This window comes from Brienomyrus brachyistius, chromosome 16 (genome assembly GCF_023856365.1).
Source record: "Brienomyrus brachyistius isolate T26 chromosome 16, BBRACH_0.4, whole genome shotgun sequence".
Taxonomy (NCBI): Eukaryota; Metazoa; Chordata; class Actinopteri; order Osteoglossiformes; family Mormyridae; genus Brienomyrus; species Brienomyrus brachyistius.
The window spans coordinates 7,264,892-7,288,557 of NC_064548.1; the positions used below are offsets into that span (position 1 = coordinate 7,264,892).

A 23,666-nucleotide genomic window follows, 5' to 3' on the forward strand; every position below is an offset into this window, starting at 1 on the left:
CGACACAGTCAGCATAGTTCCCTGGCCATCGGATGGAATGGGAACTTGTACTTTTTCCATAGTTCAGTTTAAGCGGTAAGCTGGTTTTCCTGCTGCGCTGTCACTCCCTCCCGTGTAGGTTTCTTGGAGGAATATGAGTGAAAAGCTGACCCTTACACCACTGACAGTGGTGACTCAGGGGTAAAGTGATGAGAGGCGACACTGGGGAAGGGGGCTAAATCGCCAAGGGGTACATTTCCCGGTGCTGTCCTGTGAAGCCCACATAATGCCTGTCCTGAAGTAACTGCCCGGAAGCCGTATCCATTCAGCTTGAGACTTCGGCAGAGACATTTTTTACAATAATGAGAAGAGGTGGATTTTTTATTTTTTTTTTGGGCAGAGAATGAAGTGGCAAACTACCCTTGGCTCTGCACTGTAGGACCCCCTGGTGATCTCAATTTTTTTTTTTAGTAACAAAACACATAGATCAAATGTCCACTCCAAACAAATGTCCATTTATGTGACTATTTTGGTTAGAATATTATAATCTATAATAATATATTAAGTTTTTCCAATCGATCCGCCGGCGTGACACCCCACCCCACCCCACGCCTCCCCACCCCTCACTCCCGTCCCCGCCCTGATCAGTACTTTTACCACTGGCACCCCATACTTTGACTAGCATATTGTCACATTGTTAGCATGGTGAGACATACTTGAATTAATGTGCAGAGATGCAAATGACAGTAAATACCGTTTGCTTGCCGCAATCGCCAGAAAGGTACCAGAAGCTGCACGGACAATACACACGTCGAACACCATCGGGGGGGGGGGGGGGGGGGGGGGATTACAAACACACTTCAATGGGAAACACGATACTCGGCACTTCATTACAACTAGACACACCTACATTCACTGACATACCTACATACTGTGTCATGGATATTATTTACACAAGTATTTGCATTATGTACAGTCTGGCACAATGCCTGCTGGTCCAAAAGCAATTAAGTCCTGAGGAGTCACAATATTATTGATATTCTGTAGTTTTTATTCCCTCTGGTTTGTCTTTCAGCTCCAAAAAATAAGCCTATCTAAAATGACCCACTTACATAGCGACTACCCATGTCCGCCAAGAGCCCCCAGAGAAGTTAGTCCACCCCTGGAAATGAGGTTATGCTCAACATGACTCCTTCTTAGCCGTTCCATGCTATAATTATTCCATATATTATTATACTATTATGCTATAACAGTAACAAGCACTAACTACGGTAAGAGGTACGGAGCATGCGCTGATTATAGCACGTTGCCGCACCCGCCACAAGACAAACCATCTCAGGGAGGAGAACCCGAGTGCAGCCGTGCAGTGAGTTATACCTCAGCAGCACACTTGTCCCAATGGACCACTGTGAGGTTTTTTCTGGTGGCTGGAGTGAAAATTCCGAATTAGGCACTAAGGTTGCAAACAATTTTAAAGGTCCAATGAATCCATCCCGTCATTCTTTGCACTTTCATTATTATTTTCTTTACAATTACAATTATTTTGCAGTACAATAGACGATCAGAGTCCTATTTTCATCACTTCCTCTTACTTCATCGCTTTTTATTATGATCAGATATTATTCGACTTTTATAGAGGAAAACATTGAAAATGAAAATAAAGGCAATATTAACATTATTGGTAAATAGATTTTAGTTGTTCAAATATGTGTTAGAGTACAATCGTTAAATTCATAGACAGTCAGCAGGAGGGTAATACAATACAAGAAAAAGCCGACTGTGACTCTTATTGCAAACACTGCAGATTAAAAGCCAGCCACTGAGCTTTATTTATTTATAGCTGTCCATGCGTAGCCTCTAATTGTGTGGAAATCAGGAACAGCGCTGGAGAGGTTGCGAGCTCCTCGTCCCGCAGTTTCCCGCAGGGGGCTTGGATGCTCCTCCGCCTTGTCCAGCGGACTTTCAGCACCGTGGAGAGCGGCTCCAGTTTCCCACAATGATAAAAATAATTATATGAATGACCAACGGAAATCCACCATGACAATATTCAATACACATGGTACGAACTGTGCGTGGTGTAATTTTGAAATATTTTCACAAAATAAACAGATGCAATGTAAGCCACTGAAAAGGCATATAAGTACAATTTAATAAATATAGATTATTTGTTGCTGTCGTGATGGCTGTCGTGGTCGCAGCGTTAAATTCGAATAGGTTAATACTAAGGCTACGCGCGCTGTGATAGATCCCCTTTCCACGTGCTCAGCCGCACTCCGTTGCCCGCAAATTGAAAGGCAGGAGTGGATCTGAAGAAGCTAGGGTGCCCTCCGTCTCAGTCCTCCGTCAACGTGTCAGGGGTTAGCGGACGGTGGGCTGTGCATCTACTCGGGATTCAATGCGCTCCATTCTTTCTGAAATTATAAGGATGTCACACATGTTTCTGGACTTAAGCTTAGATGTGATGGAGGGAGGCGACAGTGACCTGTGCGTGAGACGATCCGTTCGCAGTCAGGTCCAGTCTTGCTTCATATTTGATATATAATACTGTTATTTATAGATGTTTCGGTGACAAATCTATCATAGAAACAAACTATAGGCGACAGTGATAAATCGGCTTGGTTTTCTGGATCGCAAGCTCTGGCACATTTCGGATAGGAACTCGTAGCGTCTTCGCCTCGCCTGGTTTATAAATACCCAGCTTTTACTTTTTTTTTTTTGCTTTACGTCATACCATGATACTGATATTTACATGAATAGGAAGACCGGTACAGTGCGGGAGACGGAGTGGACATTTTTCAATATTTTCATATGGGAACGTTAAAATTAATGCGACTGAAAGTTCTTCTGCAGATATAATAGCAGGAAGTCCAGCAACAGGTATGAAGCTGAAGTTGAAGCTGAAGATGAAGCATCTGCTGTGGAACTTCGCCAAAGTCATCTGGATGTTCTGCACTTCAGTGCAGGCGCAGGTAATGCCAAGAAAGCAGGTTTTGTGCAAGTTTTTAACATTTTTGTTATATTTTGATATTGTATTTTATATAGTATATATCTTTCCCCTTGCTAATCTTGTGTGCTGCGTATAACTCATCAGGCTATATACATATTTGTCTTCATCGTTCTTTTTCCCACGTGTGGTGCATTTGGCAAATCAAATAGCATAAAATATACAGGATGAGTTATATATTCTTACCGGGACTTTTAAATTGAATTGTTCCATCTTTTTAATGGTCATTTTGATTGTTTTCGTCTGTGAGACGAAAAATGCCGTATTTTATACAGTAAGCGTTTTGTTTCCATTAAAATGCTCTATTTTAAGATGGCAGCTAGACTGTCACATATTCGTAACCGTACATGGGGTCTTTTAATATTCCTAAACGAATTATGCGAACTGGTCTAACTATATTTAATTTACCAGTTATATTATTCATTTCTGAATATATAGATAAACACAAGAAAAATAAATGAATTGATTCACAAATAAATAATTGCGTGCATGGTGTTCAGTACAAATTTTATTGATGACACGCCCTTAGATGTTTTTGAGTTTATGTAACACCACGTTGCAAAAAAGTAACCCTGTGAGGTGTCACGGTAAGAAGCACTTTACTGATTTTCCACAAGGTGATTGCAGTAATTGGACTCCTCAAAGCCGCATAGTGCCAGCAGGACTAAACGTCAGGACAACTTCTTTAGAGACTGCAATAATTATGTGGAGCTCATTAAAAGTCAAGTAAACAGTGTCGGCATCAAAGCCGGGGTGGGGGGTACGGCAAGCGAGATAGGATATGAGAAACTCACTTTCCATCTCAGTTTGATGCTCGTTTTCATGCTTTTATAATAATATGCGGCTCCTTGTGGATGCTTCTCGCGTTTCGCGGGTGGCCTCTCGTCTCTTGCATCTCAGCAGGTTTGGACACAGACCTGAATGTACGCGTTTGCTCATTACGTTCATTACGCGTCCTGTACATTGTGATTTTCTGAGAGAGTCATAAATCATAATGTTTCGCAGCCAAAGCCTTTGGGTCTGCTGATTGGAAATAATACCGAAAAAAGGGCTTTTGGGATGTCGAATCACTCCTGCAGAATCACCGGCAACGTAAACGGGTTTCGCTTATAGATTCACGACAGCTAGCCGTGAGTTGATCCTTACGTTGAGTTCCCTGAATGTGGCTGGGAGGCTGGGGGTTAAATTAATTGCAGCAGATGTGCAGACGACTCTCTGTATTGTGGCAGGATGCATATGCTGTAGGTGTGACTGGGGTTCAGGGTTACGCCTCTCCTCCCGTGCTGGGGGTGTTCCCCTCTACTCCTGCTCTCTGTCTGCATCCGTGCCTTAGCTGAAGATTAGCTGGTTTCCAGTGTATAACCTGGTTACATGAACAAGGGTGGCCCCCACTCAGAAATTCACTTCAATCCCTGACCCCCCCCCCCCGTGTAGTGGTTGTTTATGGCCAATAGGGGGCCCCCAAACCTAGGGAGCACAAATGCTTGGTTTGAGTTGTATAAATACTGCTGCCCATCAGTAGCTGATGCTATTCTCCCTGATCCATAGCTGGTCCTGGACCGATTGCCTCTGTCTTATCCTACTGTACAAAAATTAGCTTAGCAGGTGGACAGGCATTATACTTATAAAAAATAAGTACCTTTATATGCTGCAGAGAGCTTTACAGAAGCACAAACCTGACAGCTGTTTAAACAAAAAGGTTTAGTTTATTCATCTTTCTCAGCTTATGGACTCTGCTGTGAAAACATCCGATTTTTGAAGCCCTCTTTCTTCAAAGGAGCAGTTTACTGCCTCATCCTAAGTAGGCAGAGCTTTGTGAATCTGAATAGAAATATCATATCTCATTTTCCTGCTTACGGGTAGAGTGGGATCTGCTGTAATCATTTCTCTAATGGCTGTCTTGCCAACGATCTCCAAATGAATGTCTGCATCTGGGAACATCACATTAACACTGCTCTCAGGCTTGTTAGTGCAACAGGTTTAAGGTCCCTTTAAAAGAATTTGGTACACAAAGGCAGTGGAAAGCTCCGTGAGATGCATTCAAATGCAACATGCACACACCAAATATCGCAGTTATGCAATTTGAGATCCTGTCTGGAGCATGCTGAGAGTGGCCAGTTGGGCAATAAGCTGCATTCTGACGTTCCGTTACAGGGACAATGGCTAAATTAGCTTCAGGTTGGTTCAAACACGTAGGCTCTGGAGCTACTGCTGTATCCGCAAGATATACAAAGTGTGTGCGGATGTACCGAGCAAGAAGGCTGTGGTGTCCTGGGAGATCAATGCGCAGTAAGGAGTCAATAACAGAGAGTCTCATGGCCGTTGGGGGAAGAAACTTCCAGGCATCTACATTTGGTCACTGTGTATTACTTAAATGCTATTTACAATTAGAATTTAGAATTTGGTGATCAGTGGTCACTGTTGACACACCGCAACAGGAAAATGTGTCCTCTGCATTTAACCCATATGTGACAGCCACCCTGCGGAGGAAACTCATTTCGGCCGCTTGTACCCGCAATCTCGTTCTTTCGGTCACTACCCATAGCTCATGACCATAGGTGAGGGTAGGAACGTAGATCGACTGGTAAATCGAGAGCTTCGCCTTTTGGCTCAGCTCTCTCTTCACCATGACAGACCGATGCAGCGCCCGCATGACTGCTGACGCCGCACCGATCTGAGAACCATGGTCTCGGATTTGGAGGTGCTGATCCTCATCCCAGCCGCTTCACATTCGGCTGCGAACCGTCCCACTGAGAGTTGAAGGTCATGGTCCGATGAGGCCAACAGAACCACATCATCTGCAAAAAGCAGGGATCCAATCCTGAGGTCACCGAACCGGACACCCTCAACGCCCTGGCTGCGCCTAGAAATTCTGTCCATAAAAACTATGAACAGAATCGGTGACAAAGGGCAGCCCTGACGGAGTCCAACCCTCACTGGAAACGAGTCCGACTTATTGCCGCCCATGCGGACCAGGCACCGGTCATACAGGGACCGAACCGCCCTTAAAAGGAAGCCCGGTACCCCATAATCCCGGAGCACTCCCCACAGGACCCCCCGAGGGACACGGTCGAATGCCTTCTCCAAGTCCACAAAACACATGTAGACTGGTCGGGCAAACTCCCATGAGCCCTCCAAAACCCTGCTGAGAGTATAGAGCTGGTCCACTGTTCCACGGCCAGGGCGAAAACCACACTGCTCCTCCTGAATCCGAGGTTCAACAATCCGGCGGACCCTCCTTTCCAGGACCCCCGAATAGACCTTACCAGGGAGGCTGAGGAGTGTGATCCCCCTATAGTTGGAGCACACCCTCCGGTCCCCCTTCTTAAAGAAGGGGACCACCACCCCGGTCTGCCAGTCCAGAGGCACTGCCCCCGATGTCCACGCAATGCTGCAGATGCGTGTCAGCCAGGACAGTCCCACAACATCCAGAGCCTTGAGGAACTCTGGGCGGATCTCATCCACCCCCGGGGCCCGGCCACCGAGGAGCTTTTTAACCACCTCAGCAACTTCCGCCCCAGAGATAAGCGAGTCCACCCCCAAGTCCCCACACCCTGCTTCCATATCGGAAGGCGTGTCGGTGGGATTGAGAAGGTCTTCAAAGTATTCCCTCCACCGACCCAGAACGTCCCGAGTTGAGGTCAGCAGCGCACCATCCCCACCATAAACAGTGTTGATGTTGCACCGCTTCCCCGCCCTGAGACAGCTCCGCCCCACTCTTCACCCGAGTGTCCAAGACATGCTGCCGCAAGTCCGACGACACGACTACAAAGTCGATCATCGAACTGCGGCCTAGGGTGTCCTGGTGCCAAGTGCACATGTGGACACCCTTATGTTTGAACATGGTGTTCATTATGGACAATCCATGACGAGCACAGAAGTCCAATAACAAAGCACCGCTCGGGTTCAGGTTGGGGGGGCCGTTCCTCCCAATCACGCCCCTCCAGGTCTCACTGTCATTGCCCACATGAGCATTGAAGTCCCCCAGCAGAACAAGTGAGTCCCCAGGAGGAGCGCTGTCCAACACCCCTTCCAAGGACTCCAAAAAGGGTGGGTATTCTGAACTGCCGTTTGGCAGTCAGGACCCGTCCCCCCATCCGAAGGCGAAGGGAGGCTACCCTCTCGTCCACTGCGGTAAATCCCAACGTACAGGCACCCAGCCAGGGGGCAATAAGTATGCCCACCCCCGCTCGGCGCCTCTCCCCGTGGGCAACTCCTGAGTGGAAAAGGGTCCAACCCCCCTCAAGGAGACTGGTTCCAGATCCCAAGCCGTGCGTCGAGGTGAGTCCGACTATATCTAGCCGGAACTTCGCAACCTCGCGCACCAGCTCAGGCTCCTTCCCCATCAGAGAGGTGACATGTCCCTAGAGCTAGCTTATGCAGCCGAGGATCGGACCGCCAAGGTCCCCGCCTTTGGCTGCCGCCCAGCTTGCATCGCACCCGACCCCTATGGCCCCTCCCATGGGTGGTGAGCCCATTGGAGGGGGGACCCACGTGCCTTGTTCGGGCTGTGCCCGACCAGGCCCCATGAGTGTAGGCCTGGCCACCAGGCGCTCGCCCTCGAGCCCCACCCCCAGGCCTGGCTCCAGGGGGGGACCCCAGTGACCCGCGTCCGGGCAAGGGAAGCCGTGAGTCCAAAATCTTGTCCATTGTAGGAATCTTCTGAGCCGCACTTCGTCTGTTTCCTCACCCAGGACCTGTTTGCCTTGGGTGACCCTACCAGACAACATAGCTCCTGAGAGCACTGGAACACGCAAACCCCTCCACCACGATAAGGTGTCGGCTCCAGGAGAGGAGCCAGCAATCTTTTATTTACAAGTGCGCTTTAAGGCATGAGAAGTGACAGAATGACATCATATCAGAGCCAAACCAGCAGTGAGTCAAGGAGAAGAGATTATTGTAAATGGTCTGCATGTTTTACATCAAGCCACTGATTCGGAGCAGAAAGCAGATTTCACTGGTTCAGAAGTGACCCTGAGTGTGACTCAGATCACTATGTAAAGGATGCGTCACAATGGCTTCCTCAAATGCGATCTTCTGTCGTTTTATAAATCAAAAGCTTTTGCATTGTTTTTTTAACGGGCCGCATGTAAGCCCCTGGAGAATCTCTCGCCGCTGAGTGTAGGATGAGTGTCAGAGGCCAGGGCTCTCCTGCCTCCAAACTGCAGTCGCTGACTCATCCGCACACCACAAACAGGCTTCAGTTTGTGATGAAGTTTGGCGAAAATGGTGCATTTGTGCTGCAAGAAAAGATTATCACATGTGCCAATATGGAGTGTATTAATCAGAGAGCTCTTCTTAGTACTGAAAAGCATTAATACACTTGTCTCAAATGTGAATTAATTTAAGTAATTTCATTCTCACAGAAAGAGACAAATAATTAAAGATATTGTTGTTGCACTGTGCTGCAAAACTGAACATTACAAATTGTGAATTATATACATGTTGTTAGCAAATTTTATGATTTGTTGATGGATGTTGATTATGTACCGAAAATATACTTAACCTTGAATTCCGTGTGTGTAATGATTGATTTGTGGTGGAAAATTTAACTAAAATGAAAAAACCTAGTGAAACACGATACAGCAAGAAGGTTCCAGGTTGGGTAGCTTGAGACGAGCCATTCACAGCAAGCAAGGGGCTCATGATGATCAATGAAAAATGACATCCACTTACGACGGTCCTCTACAGGTGGGCTCGGATGCTGGAATCACTGCCCAGGAGCAGGTGTACCTCCTATACGATGTCAAGGTGCAGTGCCTGCAGAACGTGTCGTCGCACGACCCCACAGGTGAGCGGGGGAGACGCTGCTCTTCAGAGAGCTATAAGGTGACCATCAGGAGACTGTAGTTTGAGAAGCACGGTCAGCTGTATGGTGACCATCAGGAGACTGTAGTTTGAGAGGCACGGTCAGCTGTAAAGTGTCCATCAGGAGACTGTAGTTTGAGAGGCACGGTCAGCTGTAAAGTGTCCATCAGGAGACTGTAGTTTGAGAGGCACAGTCAGCTGTATGTTGACCATCAGGAGACTGTAGTGTGAGAGGCTCGGTCAGTTGTAAGGTGACCATCAGGAGACTGTAGTTTGAGAGGCACGGTCAGCTGAAAGGTGACCATCAGGAGACTGTAGTTTGAGAGTCACGGTGAGATGAAAGGTGACTATTAGGAGACTGTAGTTTGAGAGGCACGGTCAGCTGAAAGGTGACCATCAGGAGACTGTAGTTTGAGAGGCACGGTCAGCTGAAAGGTGACCATCAGGAGACTGTAGTTTGAGAGGCACGGTCAGCTGAAAGGTGACCATCAGGAGACTGTAGTTTGAGAGTCACGGTCAGCTGAAAGGTGACCATCAGGAGACTGTAGTTTGAGAGGCACGGTCAGCTGTAAGGTGACCATCAGGAGACTGTAGTGTGAGAGGCACAGTCAGCTATGAGGTGACCAGAAGGAGATGGTAGTTTGAGAGGTACGGTCAGCTGTAAGGTGACCATCAGGAGACTGTAGTTTGAGAGGCTCGGTCAGCTGAAAGGTGACCATCAGGAGACTGTAGTTTGAGAGGCACGGTCAGCTGAAAGGTGATCATCAGGAGACTGTAGTTTGAGAGGCACGGTCAGCTGAAAGGTGACCATCAGGAGACTGTAGTTTGAGAGGCACGGTCAGCTGAAAGGTGACCATCAGGAGACTGTAGTTTGAGAGTCACGGTCAGCTGAAAGGTGACCGTCAGGAGACTGTAGTTTGAGAGGCACGGTCAGCTATAAGGTGACCAGAAGTAGATGGTAGTTTGAGAGGCACAGTCAGCTGTAAGGTGACCAGAAGGAGATGGTAGTTTGAGAGGCCTGGTCAGCTGAAAGGTGACCAACAGGAGACTGTAGTTTGAGAGGCACGGTCAGCTGTATAGTGACCATCAGGAGACTGTAGTATGACAGACATGGTCATCTGTATGGTGACCATCAGGAGACTGTAGTTTGACAGACATGGTCATCTGTATGGTGACCATCAGGAGACTGTAGTGTAAGAGGCACGGTCAGTTATAAGGTGACCAGAAGGAGATGGAAGTTTGAGAGGCTCGGTCAGCTGAAAGGTGACCATCAGGAGAATGTAGTTTGAGAGGCACGGTCAGCTGAAAGGTGACCATCAGGAGACTGTAGTTTGAGAGGCACGGTCAGCTGTAAGGTGACCATCAGGAGACTGTAGTTTGAGAGTCACGGTCAGCTGAAAGGTGACCATCAGGAGACTGTAGTTTGAGAGGCACAGTCAGCTGAAAGGTGATCATCAGGAGACTGTAGTTTGAGAGGCACGGTCAGCTGAAAGGTGACCATCAGGAGACTGTAGTTTGAGAGGCACGGTCAGCTGAAAGGTGACCATCAGGAGACTGTAGTTTGAGAGTCACGGTCAGCTGAAAGGTGACTATTAGGAAACTGTAGTTTGAGAGGCACGGTCAGCTGAAAGGTGACCATCAGGAAACTGTAGTTTGAGAGTCACGGTCAGCTGAAAGGTGACTATTAGGAAACTGTAGTTTGAGAGGCACGGTCAGCTGAAAGGTGACCATCAGGAGACTGTAGTTTGAGAGTCACGGTCAGCTGAAAAGTGACCATCAGGAGACTGTAGTTTGAGAGTCACGGTGAGATGAAAGGTGACTATTAGGAGACTGTAGTTTGAGAGGCACGGTCAGCTGAAAGGTGACCATCAGGAGACTGTAGTTTGAGAGTCACGGTCAGCTGAAAGGTGACCATCAGGAGACTGTAGTTTGAGAGGCACGGTCAGCTGTAAGGTGACCATCAGGAGACTGTAGTGTGAGAGGCACAGTCAGCTATGAGGTGACCAGAAGGAGATGGTAGTTTGAGAGGTACGGTCAGCTGTAAGGTGACCATCAGGAAACTGTAGTGTGAGAGGCACGGTCAGCTATAAGGTGACCAGAAGTAGATGGTAGTTTGAGAGGCCTGGTCAGCTGAAAGGTGACCAACAGGAGACTGTAGTATGACAGACATGGTCATCTGTATGGTGACCATCAGGAGACTGTAGTTTGACAGACATGGTCATCTGTATGGTGACCATCAGGAGACTGTAGTTTGACAGACATGGTCATCTGTATGGTGACCATCAGGAGACTGTAGTGTAAGAGGCACGGTCAGTTATAAGGTGACCAGAAGGAGATGGAAGTTTGAGAGGCTCGGTCAGCTGAAAGGTGACCATCAGGAGACTGTAGTTTGAGAGTCACGGTCAGCTGAAAGGTGTCCATCAGGAGACTGTAGTTTGAGAGTCACGGTCAGCTGTACGGTGTCCACCAGGAGAATGTAGTTTGAGAGGCACGGTCAGCTGAAAGGTGACCATCAGGAGACTGTAGTTTGAGAGGCTCGGTCAGTTGTACGGTGTCCACCAGGAGAATGTAGTTTGAGAGGCACGGTCAGCTGAAAGGTGACCATCAGGAGACTGTAGTTTGAGAGGCTCGGTCAGCTGAAAGGTGACCATCAGGAGACTGTAGTTTGAGAGGCACGGTCAGCTGAAAGGTGATCATCAGGAGACTGTAGTTTGAGAGGCACGGTCAGCTGAAAGGTGACCATCAGGAGACTGTAGTTTGAGAGGCACGGTCAGCTGAAAGGTGACCATCAGGAGACTGTAGTTTGAGAGTCACAGTCAGCTGAAAGGTGACCGTCAGGAGACTGTAGTTTGAGAGGCACGGTCAGCTGTGAAGTGACCATCAGGAGACTGTAGTGTGAGAGGCACGGTCAGCTATAAGGTGACCAGAAGGAGATGGTAGTTTTAGAGGCACAGTCAGCTGTAAGGTGACCAGAAGGAGATGGTAGTTTGAGAGGCACGGTTAGCTGAAAGGTGACCATCAGGAGACTGTAGTTTGAGAGGCGTGGTCAGCTGTATAATGACCATCAGGAGACTGTAGTTTGACAGACATGGTCATCTGTAAGGTGACCATCAGGAGACTGTAGTTTGATAGACATGGTCATCTGTATGGTGACCATCAGGAGACTGTAGTGTGAGAGGAACGGTCAGCTATAAGGTGACCAGAAGGAGATGGTAGTTTGAGAGGCACAGTCAGCTGAAAGGTGACTATTAGGAAACTGTAGCTTGAGAGGCACGGTCAGCTGAAAGGTGACTATTAGGAGACTGTAGTTTGAGAGGCACGGTCAGCTGTAAGGTGACCATCAGGAGACTATAGTGTGAGAGGCACGGTCAGCTGAAAGGTGACCATCAGGAGACTGTAATTTGAGAGTCACGGTGAGATGAAAGGTGACTATTAGGAGACTGTAGTTTGAGAGGCACGGTCAGCTGAAAGGTGACCATCAGGAGACTGTAGTTTGAGAGTCACGGTGAGATGAAAGGTGACTATTAGGAGACTGTAGTTTGAGAGTCACGGTGAGATGAAAGGTGACCATCAGGAGACTGTAGTTTGAGAGGCACGGTCAGCTGAAAGGTGACCATCAGGAGACTGTAGTTTGAGAGTCACGGTGAGATGAAAGGTGACTATTAGGAGACTGTAATTTGAGAGTCACGGTCAGCTGAAAGGTGACCATCAGGAGACTGTAGTTTGAGAGGCACGGTCAGCTGTAAGGTGACCATCAGGAGACTGTAGTGTGAGAGGCACAGTCAGCTATGAGGTGACCAGAAGGAGATGGTAGTTTGAGAGGTACGGTCAGCTGTAAGGTGACCATCAGGAGACTGTAGTTTGAGAGGCTCGGTCAGCTGAAAGGTGACCATCAGGAGACTGTAGTTTGAGAGGCACGGTCAGCTGAAAGGTGATCATCAGGAGACTGTAGTTTGAGAGGCACGGTCAGCTGAAAGGTGACCATCAGGAGACTGTAGTTTGAGAGGCACGGTCAGCTGAAAGGTGACCATCAGGAGACTGTAGTTTGAGAGTCACGGTCAGCTGAAAGGTGACCGTCAGGAGACTGTAGTTTGAGAGGCACGGTCAGCTATAAGGTGACCAGAAGTAGATGGTAGTTTGAGAGGCACAGTCAGCTGTAAGGTGACCAGAAGGAGATGGTAGTTTGAGAGGCCTGGTCAGCTGAAAGGTGACCAACAGGAGACTGTAGTTTGAGAGGCACGGTCAGCTGTATAGTGACCATCAGGAGACTGTAGTATGACAGACATGGTCATCTGTATGGTGACCATCAGGAGACTGTAGTTTGACAGACATGGTCATCTGTATGGTGACCATCAGGAGACTGTAGTGTAAGAGGCACGGTCAGTTATAAGGTGACCAGAAGGAGATGGAAGTTTGAGAGGCTCGGTCAGCTGAAAGGTGACCATCAGGAGAATGTAGTTTGAGAGGCACGGTCAGCTGAAAGGTGACCATCAGGAGACTGTAGTTTGAGAGGCACGGTCAGCTGTAAGGTGACCATCAGGAGACTGTAGTTTGAGAGTCACGGTCAGCTGAAAGGTGACCATCAGGAGACTGTAGTTTGAGAGGCACAGTCAGCTGAAAGGTGATCATCAGGAGACTGTAGTTTGAGAGGCACGGTCAGCTGAAAGGTGACCATCAGGAGACTGTAGTTTGAGAGGCACGGTCAGCTGAAAGGTGACCATCAGGAGACTGTAGTTTGAGAGTCACGGTCAGCTGAAAGGTGACTATTAGGAAACTGTAGTTTGAGAGGCACGGTCAGCTGAAAGGTGACCATCAGGAAACTGTAGTTTGAGAGTCACGGTCAGCTGAAAGGTGACTATTAGGAAACTGTAGTTTGAGAGGCACGGTCAGCTGAAAGGTGACCATCAGGAGACTGTAGTTTGAGAGTCACGGTCAGCTGAAAAGTGACCATCAGGAGACTGTAGTTTGAGAGTCACGGTGAGATGAAAGGTGACTATTAGGAGACTGTAGTTTGAGAGGCACGGTCAGCTGAAAGGTGACCATCAGGAGACTGTAGTTTGAGAGTCACGGTCAGCTGAAAGGTGACCATCAGGAGACTGTAGTTTGAGAGGCACGGTCAGCTGTAAGGTGACCATCAGGAGACTGTAGTGTGAGAGGCACAGTCAGCTATGAGGTGACCAGAAGGAGATGGTAGTTTGAGAGGTACGGTCAGCTGTAAGGTGACCATCAGGAAACTGTAGTGTGAGAGGCACGGTCAGCTATAAGGTGACCAGAAGTAGATGGTAGTTTGAGAGGCCTGGTCAGCTGAAAGGTGACCAACAGGAGACTGTAGTATGACAGACATGGTCATCTGTATGGTGACCATCAGGAGACTGTAGTTTGACAGACATGGTCATCTGTATGGTGACCATCAGGAGACTGTAGTTTGACAGACATGGTCATCTGTATGGTGACCATCAGGAGACTGTAGTGTAAGAGGCACGGTCAGTTATAAGGTGACCAGAAGGAGATGGAAGTTTGAGAGGCTCGGTCAGCTGAAAGGTGACCATCAGGAGACTGTAGTTTGAGAGTCACGGTCAGCTGAAAGGTGTCCATCAGGAGACTGTAGTTTGAGAGTCACGGTCAGCTGTACGGTGTCCACCAGGAGAATGTAGTTTGAGAGGCACGGTCAGCTGAAAGGTGACCATCAGGAGACTGTAGTTTGAGAGGCTCGGTCAGTTGTACGGTGTCCACCAGGAGAATGTAGTTTGAGAGGCACGGTCAGCTGAAAGGTGACCATCAGGAGACTGTAGTTTGAGAGGCTCGGTCAGCTGAAAGGTGACCATCAGGAGACTGTAGTTTGAGAGGCACGGTCAGCTGAAAGGTGATCATCAGGAGACTGTAGTTTGAGAGGCACGGTCAGCTGAAAGGTGACCATCAGGAGACTGTAGTTTGAGAGGCACGGTCAGCTGAAAGGTGACCATCAGGAGACTGTAGTTTGAGAGTCACGGTCAGCTGAAAGGTGACCGTCAGGAGACTGTAGTTTGAGAGGCACGGTCAGCTGTGAAGTGACCATCAGGAGACTGTAGTGTGAGAGGCACGGTCAGCTATAAGGTGACCAGAAGGAGATGGTAGTTTTAGAGGCACAGTCAGCTGTAAGGTGACCAGAAGGAGATGGTAGTTTGAGAGGCACGGTTAGCTGAAAGGTGACCATCAGGAGACTGTAGTTTGAGAGGCGTGGTCAGCTGTATAATGACCATCAGGAGACTGTAGTTTGACAGACATGGTCATCTGTAAGGTGACCATCAGGAGACTGTAGTTTGATAGACATGGTCATCTGTATGGTGACCATCAGGAGACTGTAGTGTGAGAGGAACGGTCAGCTATAAGGTGACCAGAAGGAGATGGTAGTTTGAGAGGCACAGTCAGCTGAAAGGTGACTATTAGGAAACTGTAGCTTGAGAGGCACGGTCAGCTGAAAGGTGACTATTAGGAGACTGTAGTTTGAGAGGCACGGTCAGCTGTAAGGTGACCATCAGGAGACTATAGTGTGAGAGGCACGGTCAGCTGAAAGGTGACCATCAGGAGACTGTAATTTGAGAGTCACGGTGAGATGAAAGGTGACTATTAGGAGACTGTAGTTTGAGAGGCACGGTCAGCTGAAAGGTGACCATCAGGAGACTGTAGTTTGAGAGTCACGGTGAGATGAAAGGTGACTATTAGGAGACTGTAGTTTGAGAGTCACGGTGAGATGAAAGGTGACCATCAGGAGACTGTAGTTTGAGAGGCACGGTCAGCTTAAAGGTGACCATCAGGAGACTGTAGTTTGAGAGTCACGGTGAGATGAAAGGTGACTATTAGGAGACTGTAATTTGAGAGTCACGGTCAGCTGAAAGGTGACCATCAGGAGACTGTAGTTTGAGAGGCACGGTCAGCTGAAAGGTGACCATCAGGAGACTGTAGTTTGAGAGTCACAGTGAGATGAAAGGTGACTATTAGGAGACTGTAGTTTGAGAGTCACGGTGAGATGAAAGGTGACTATTAGGAGACTGTAGTTTGAGAGGCACGGTCAGCTGAAAGGTGACCATCAGGAGACTGTAGTTTGAGAGGCACGGTCAGCTGAAAGGTGACCATCAGGAGACTGTAGTTTGAGAGGCACGGTCAGCTGAAAGGTGACCATCAGGAGACTTTAGTTTGAGAGTCACGGTCAGCTGAAAGGTGACCATCAGGAGATTGTAGTTTGATAGTCACGGTCAGCTGTAAAGTGTCCATCAGGAGACTGTAGTTTGGTGACCATCAGGAGACTGTAGCTTGAGAGGCACAGTCAGCTGAAAGGTGATCATCAGGAGACTGTAGTTTGAGAGGCACGGTCAGCTGAAAGGTGACCATCAGGAGACTGTAGTTTGAGAGGCTCGGTCAGCTGAAAGGTGACCATCAGGAGACTGTAGTTTGAGAGGCACAGTCAGCTGAAAGGTGATCATCAGGAGACTGTAGTTTGAGAGGCACGGTCAGCTGAAAGGTGACCATCAGGAGACTGTAGTTTGAGAGTCACGGTCAGCTGAAAGGTGACTATTAGGAAACTGTAGTTTGAGAGTCACGGTCAGCTGAAAGGTGACTATTAGGAAACTGTAGTTTGAGAGTCACAGTCAGCTGAAAGGTGACCATCAGGAGACTGTAGTTTGAGAGGCACGGTCAGCTGAAAGGTGACCATCAGGAGACTGTAGTTTGAGAGTCACGGTCAGCTGAAAGGTGACTATTAGGAAACTGTAGTTTGAGAGGCACGGTCAGCTGAAAGGTGACCATCAGGAGACTGTAGTTTGAGAGTCATGGTCAGCTGAAAGGTGACCATCAGGAGACTGTAGTTTGAGAGTCACGGTGAGATGAAAGGTGACTATTAGGAGACTGTAGTTTGAGAGGCACGGTCAGCTGAAAGGTGACCATCAGGAGACTGTAGTTTGAGAGGCACGGTCAGCTGAAAGGTGACCATCAGGAGACTGTAGTTTGAGAGGCACGGTCAGCTGAAAGGTGACCATCAGGAGACTTTAGTTTGAGAGTCACGGTTAGCTGAAAGGTGACCATCAGGAGACTTTAGTTTGAGAGTCACGGTCAGCTGAAAGGTGACCATCAGGAGACTGTAGTGTGAGAGGCACGGTCAGCTATAAGGTGACCAGAAGGAGATGGAAGTTTGAGAGGTACGGTAAGCTGTAAGGTGACCATCAGGAGACTGTAGTTTGACAGACATGGTCATCTGTATGGTGACCATCAGGAGACTGTAGTGTGAGAGGCACGGTCAGGTATAAGGTGACCAGAAGGAGATGGTAGTTTTAGAGGCACAGTCAGCTGTATGTTGACCATCAGGAGACTGTAGTTTGAGAGGCACGGTCAGCTGAAAGTTGACTATTAGGAGACTGTAGTTTGAGAGGCACGGTCAGCTGAAAGGTGACCATCAGTAGACTGTAGTTTGAGAGACACAGTCAGCTGAAAGGTGACCATCAGGAGACTGTAGTTTGAGAGTCACGGTCAGCTGAAAGGTGACTATTAGGAGACTGTAGTTTGAGAGGCACGGTCAGCTGAAAGGTGACCATCAGGAGACTGTAGTTTGAGAGGCACGGTCAGCTGAAAGGTGACCATCAGGAGACTGTAGTTTGAGAGTCACGGTCAGCTGAAAGGTGACTATTAGGAGACTGTAGTTTGAGAGGCACGGTCAGCTGAAAGGTGACCATCAGGAGACTGTAGTTTGAGAGTCACGGTCAGCTGAAAGGTGACCATCAGTAGACTGTATGGTGATCATCAGGAGATTGTAGTTTGAGAGGTACATCTTTGAAAATGCATTTTACTTAAAAGACAGGAAATGTCAAGAACTTTCTTGGGTATAATCATTATTGCCATTTCGTTCCTTTTACAGAAAATTTATTTTGGTCCCTCTAGTCCACACATGCTTTAGCGAAGACGAACATATTTCAACTGTTGGTTGAGGCCCAATACTGCCGTTCTATTCACATTAACATTTATATGAACCTAAATCCCAGCTCTCGACACACTGTTATCAGCTGACCTGGCATCATTGTGCCTTTACGATTAATGGGTACCAGCTACTGTTAGAGTGGTACAGTGGGCTGGATACTGACTCCTTTATTCTAAGGTTCTGAATTCAAATTTTTAGTATGGCCATGTTATCTAGGGACTGTCTGACTCGTCTGTCTCTAAAATGTATGTTGCTTTGGATAAAAGCATCTGTTACATAAATGTATGTACTGTGCTCATACAGTTTCACTGCTGCCTCACATCTGATGACATGCCTTTTATACGTCTGGTCATGTGGGATCTTATGACTGTCATGACCTGCTCGTCCGTTCCTCCCATGTGCCACACCCCCCTCGCTACCTCGTGTGGATTCCCTGTGTCACCAGCTGTTTCTCGTTGTTGTTAATTAGTCTGATGTATTTAAGTCCGTGTTTGAGTATGTTTCCCCAGGTCTGTCATTAACATCATATCGTGTCTGCCTGTTCTGTGTTTGCCCGGAATTAAATCCTCTGTTTTCCCCTATTCCCTGAGTCCTGATTCTGCTTCTGTGGTCCTGCATTGTGCAACCGTGACAGAATGACAGTACTCGATAAAAAAGACACCTCGCCTCACCATAGAGGAGTATCTCAATTTGGTGGACGAGGTGAGCTACTGGCTCTGGCAGCCAGAGATCCAGGACCCCGCTGCTGGCACCCTTGCTGCTCGGTTGAGAAACTTGTTGAAGGAGATTTCGCCGTCTAGGGACCCGCATTTAGCCGAAGAGGTATGGCAGATGCTGGTCCGGCTGAGATTCAAAGTCACAGAGTCTTCTCCCGTCGGCCGAACGAACCCCTGCTCCTGCTAAGTTAGCTTGCACGAAGAAGCGGAGAGACTGAAGAAGGGAGGACATGCCGGGTGTCTGCGTGGGGTCCGTCTCGGTCCCTGCTGCCTCTCCTGCAGCGTGTCGGGAGGAGCTTCTCCCGATTTTCGACTCGGCGGTGTTTGCATCACCGGGTCTGCCCACTGCTTCACTGTCTGTGGCCGAGGCACGTCTGCTTCGCTGTCTGTGGCCGAGGCACGTCTGCTTCGCTGTCTGTGGCCGAGGCACGTCTGCTTCGCTGTCTGTGGCCGAGGCACGTCTGCCCGCTGCTTCGCTGTCTGTGGCCGAGGCACGTCTGCCCGCTGCTTCGCTGTCTGTGCCCGAGGTACGTCTGTCCGCTGCTTCACTGTCTGTGCCCGAGGCTCGTCTGCCTGCTGCTTCACTGTCTGCACTCGAGGCACGTCTGCCCGCTGCTTCGCTGTCTGTGGCCGAGGCACGTCTGCCCGCTGCTTCGCTGTCTGTGCCCGAGGTACGTCTGTCCGCTGCTTCACTGTCTGTGCCCGAGGCACGTCTGCCTGCCGCTTCACTGTCTGTGGCCGAGGCACGTCTGCCCACTGCTTCACTGTCTGTGCCAGAGGCACGTCTGCCTGCTGCTTTGCCTGTGCTCAATTCGGTGCCCAAAGCCTGCTCTGTCACATCTGTTCTCGCCCCCGTGGTTCCTGCTCTTCTGTTCCGGCCCCTGTTCTCATGGTCCCAGTCCCTATCGCCGAAGAGGTCCTGGACCATCGGATCACCATTCCTTCTCCCAGTCATGGAAGAGGAGCTTGAGTGGGACCCCTCAGGGATATACCTGATAACAGCCCCAATGAACCCATTTAGTGGGTTATCCCAACCACCACCCCAGCATGGCAGATCTCGGTCAGCTCCCCGTCTTTCAGTGTCCCACAGAGGGAGGGGACACCTGCGCAGGGGTCGGGTCCCAGCCACCCTGCCCCCTGGCTCGCCGTCGATTCCTCCGGTTCCAGTGGCTCATCGGGCAGCTGCGGTCCCACCTCCGAAGCCTCGTCAGTCCCCCTGCTCCAACTCATCGGTCATCTGTGCCTTCGCCTGTCGTGGCTTCTGCTCCCTCCTCACCTCCTCCATTGTCTCCCTCACCTCCCTCCTCGCCTCCTCCAGCAGTCCCTCCACCTTCCTCCTCACCCTCTTCAGTGTTCCCTCCCGCTCTGGACTCGTGGTCGCCGAGGGTTCCTCCAGCTCTGGCCTCACGGTCGTCTATGGCTGCTCCAGCTCCCTGTTTCCCCCTGCCCTCTGCTTCCTTGCCCCCTGGTTTTGTGCCCACTGTGTTTGCTCCCTGTCCTTCTGTTCTGCCTTTGTTCCCTCATGGTCTCTTTGTTCCTCCTGTTGGGTTGTCCCCTGATGTTGTCCTTTCATTATTTCCGTCTCTGGTGCCCCTATGTCTGTCCACGTTCCCTGTGGTGTGCCAATTGGCGTCTTGGTGACTGTCTTTGTCTGTTCTGCGTGTCGGTCCTTTACCGTTGCCTCGTTAATGTTTTTTGCTTCTGTTTCCCCAGGGGGGAGGTTTTTCATGACCTGCTCGTCCGATCCTCCTGTGTGCCACGCCCCCTCGCTACCTCGTGTGCAATCCGCATGTTATCAGCTGTTTCTCATTGTTTTTAATTAGTCTGATATATTTAAGTCTGCGTTTCAGTCTGTTTCCCCAGGTCTGTCATTAACATCATATCGTGTCTGCCTGTGCCATGTTTGCCCGGAATTAAATCCTGTGTATTCCCTTATTCCCTGAGTCCTGCCTCTGCTTCCGTGGTCCATGCCTTCATGACTCTGTCAGCCTTCCATCCTGTGCTCCTTTGTGATGTGTGGACAGGGAAATGGACTTTATTTAGGGCTCATCACACGGTTCTTATAAATCGACTGCTGTAGATGAAGATATCATCTGATATTCAGAGCATGCAGCGCAGTTCAGAGAGCAAATCAATGAATCTGTAACAGTTGTGAAATGTCCTGGGGGAGAGGGCAGTAATCCTGGCAGGGAGAGGGGTTCTGCCAGGGCTGCTGTATGAATTTAATCACAGCATTTGTTCTGCTTTGAAGCCCCTTTAAATCCTTCATAAGAGCATGAAGGCAGGGTTTTACAATAAACAAATAAATAGCCCTTCAGCCAGTTGGGGGCGCTGCCTGTAGTTGTCCATGCAGAGGGCACTGGTAGGTCACTTCTTTCAACGTGTCCCACCCCCGCAGCCTCTTGTAGTTCGTTTTCATGTTGCTGTGTGGTCACAGCTCGTTCTGTCCTAATGCTGTTCAGATTTTCTCAACTGATTGAGTTACCTGACCTCCTGCTCTTCACCAAGTAGAAGAATCCATTAAGGTTACTGGATTTTTTTCACAGTGGCGTCAGAGTAAATTATGCTTTCAAAGGTTTCTATTAAAGTAGCGGATGTGGCAGCGGCATCATAACATGGCAGCAACTCTCCTCCTCTTCATCCTCATCTACCTCATCCTTGCTTGTGTGTCCAGATGAGCCCTGCCCCCCCGGGTGGGATGGCCTGATCTGCTGGCCACAGGGATCCCCGGGAGCAGTCACGCAGGTCCCATGCCCCAAATATGTCTACGACTTCAACCACAAAGGTACGCTGCATCCTCTCATCTCCGCACGTGTCTGCCAGGAAACCTAACAACTCAAGTTCGATTCCGTTATAGAGGAATTCACTGCCTTTGATGCTGCCTGCCTGCCATCACTGACAGCTTCATGGAACTATCTCTGAGCTTTGACATTCATATCATGGCGCTTTTAATGTTCTTTTTTTTTTAGTTCAACTCAAGTTGCTCATTTTATAGAAAGGCGGAAATTTGGGTTCTTGTCCCTGATTGTTTTCAAAAGCAATACAATTTTATGTGAAAACAGGGCAGACAAAACCTCCACAATTGCAGATTTACGTAAGTATAATTTCCTGTATTGTGCAAAAATATAATATCATATGATGCAGTCTGTGTGTGTGTCCTGCAGGTCACGCCTACAGGAAATGTGATGCCAACGGCTCATGGGTTTTTCTGGAGAGCTTAAACAGGACGTGGGCAAATTATTCTGAATGTTTGAGGTTCCTTCAGCCGGATCATGTGGTGGGGAAGGTAAGCCCCATTGGGGTGTTTTCACATGAATTACTCACTCTCATCCTCAATCCCAGAATTCATAGCCAAATTCCAGCAGATATACGAGTGGTCTGGTTCTATCCAACTCAGCTTTTTTTTGACAGTGCTTCTTGCATGTTTCCAGCAGGACTTTTTCGAGCGACTCTACATCATGTACACCATCGGTTATGCGGTGTCCTTCAGCTCCCTCCTGGTCGCCATCTTTATCATCGGATACTTCCGGTAAGAACAGCTGTATCTGACTGTTTCTTGTTGACAGGTAGACTTGCTCTATGATACTTTGGACTTTGGATGTTTTGACCCAGTCATAAACCTACGTTTTATTTACAAGGTCATGAATTATCATCACTCATTCTGGCACAATTCAGCCACCCGTCACTCGTTGGTTCTCAGTCGTAAGCCTAGTGAACACCGTTTCCTGTAGGGGTCACTAGATTAACGTCAGACAGTGGAGTCCTGTTACTCTGTAATTAGGAAATGCACGTGTGGCTGGGGCTTGCCTTGTGGGATGGATGTTGAGCTTCGCAGAGTTTCAGTGTCCTCTTCAGTTGAGATTGCAGGATGTTTATGAATCACCTGTGAAATTACAGAGCCAGTTCTAATCACACACTGCGAGTTCTCCCATCTGCTCCATGTTAATTTACATATCAGGTTCATGGGAGCAATTACTACTGTGCCAATTTGACATATCTGAATAATGTGCTCCACCTGAGAGTGACAGGAAATGCACATCCCTGACAGGAAATGCACGGCCCTCATTGATAATGCCTGTCATGCAATCCTGTGGAAGAGCCCATCTTCCGCTATTCATTGCAGTTTGGATAAAGTGTGTCCGCTGTATTAAATCATGCGCAGGTGCTTGGACTTGCGCTGTTCAAAAGCTGCTGTGCATACAACGAGGACACCCCAGCAGAGGAGCCATCCCCAACGGTTCCGGCAGAAGCGAGCCACTCACATCTGATAGCAGCTTTAGCGACTATCAGCTTTAGCAAGTTTAGCTATGTGTGACACCAGCACCCTCAAGCCAAATCAATTACTCTCTCTCTGTCCTTAGGCGCCTGCACTGCACCAGGAACTACATCCACATGCACTTGTTCGTGTCGTTCATGCTGCGAGCCGTCAGTATCTTCATCAAGGACCACGTGGTTCACGCCAATGTCGGCCTGCAAGAATTCGACTCGGTGCTGATGGACAACTTCAGGACCGTCTCTGTAATGTCAGTGGACAAGTCTCAGTATGTGAGTCGTCATTCCTTCCTAAGCTGTAAAGTACTTTGTAAGAGATAATGTCCACAGTGATGCCGCCAGCATTATCTCATCTCCAGAGATGTTACATGATACTACATGGGCATTTTGAGGAAGGAACATCTAGTCTAGATCAGGCTCTGATTGTGTGATAACTGCAGTGTCTGTAATCGGCAGATCGGCGCTTCGAATCCTATGCTTGGCGATGTAGTTGTAATTTGTTTGGGCCCTTGAGCTAGGCCCCGTAACTCCTCGAAATGCCCCAGGGATGCCGGATTAATGGCCTAACCTTGTGCTTAGACACTCTCAGTTACTCTCACCCCTCATTCTTGTGCAAATCACAAATAAACCCTTAAGGTCAGTCTCATATATTTAAGCTATAAAGGCAGGTGGCATTACTGTAGTTTAATGTTTTTCAATACACTATGCATGTGCTTAGCAAATAAGATGATTTCTCCAAGATTTATATAAAAAAAAAACCTACAATAACAAAACAAGCAATTAAGGGCGGCCAAGCCTCTGGGGCCTGCTAATGAGGAGAAGCTAAATGTGGAAGCTGGAATCCATCTCCAAGCTCCTACTTTCAGGAGAACGCCTGCACGTTTTCTCCAAATCGCCGACGGAGCTGCCTGTGGTGCCCTGAGCAGGCCCTTGCGGTAAGAGG

The 23,666-nt window shown here is 48.6% G+C and overlaps 1 protein-coding gene across 1 annotated transcript in view; it reads left to right on the forward strand.

The window, feature by feature from the left end:
* The first annotated feature begins 2,722 nt into the window (after positions 1-2,722).
* Positions 2,723-23,666, forward strand: part of LOC125709741 (parathyroid hormone 2 receptor-like) — a 41,570-nt gene continuing 20,626 nt past the window's right edge. The window contains exons 1-6 of the mRNA XM_048978492.1: positions 2,723-2,948; positions 8,675-8,774; positions 21,126-21,236; positions 21,616-21,737; positions 21,883-21,980; positions 22,813-22,996. Of these exons, the coding sequence (XP_048834449.1) occupies positions 2,859-2,948; positions 8,675-8,774; positions 21,126-21,236; positions 21,616-21,737; positions 21,883-21,980; positions 22,813-22,996 (705 nt within the window). The 5' untranslated portion in view covers positions 2,723-2,858. The remainder of the gene's footprint in view (positions 2,949-8,674; positions 8,775-21,125; positions 21,237-21,615; positions 21,738-21,882; positions 21,981-22,812; positions 22,997-23,666) is intronic.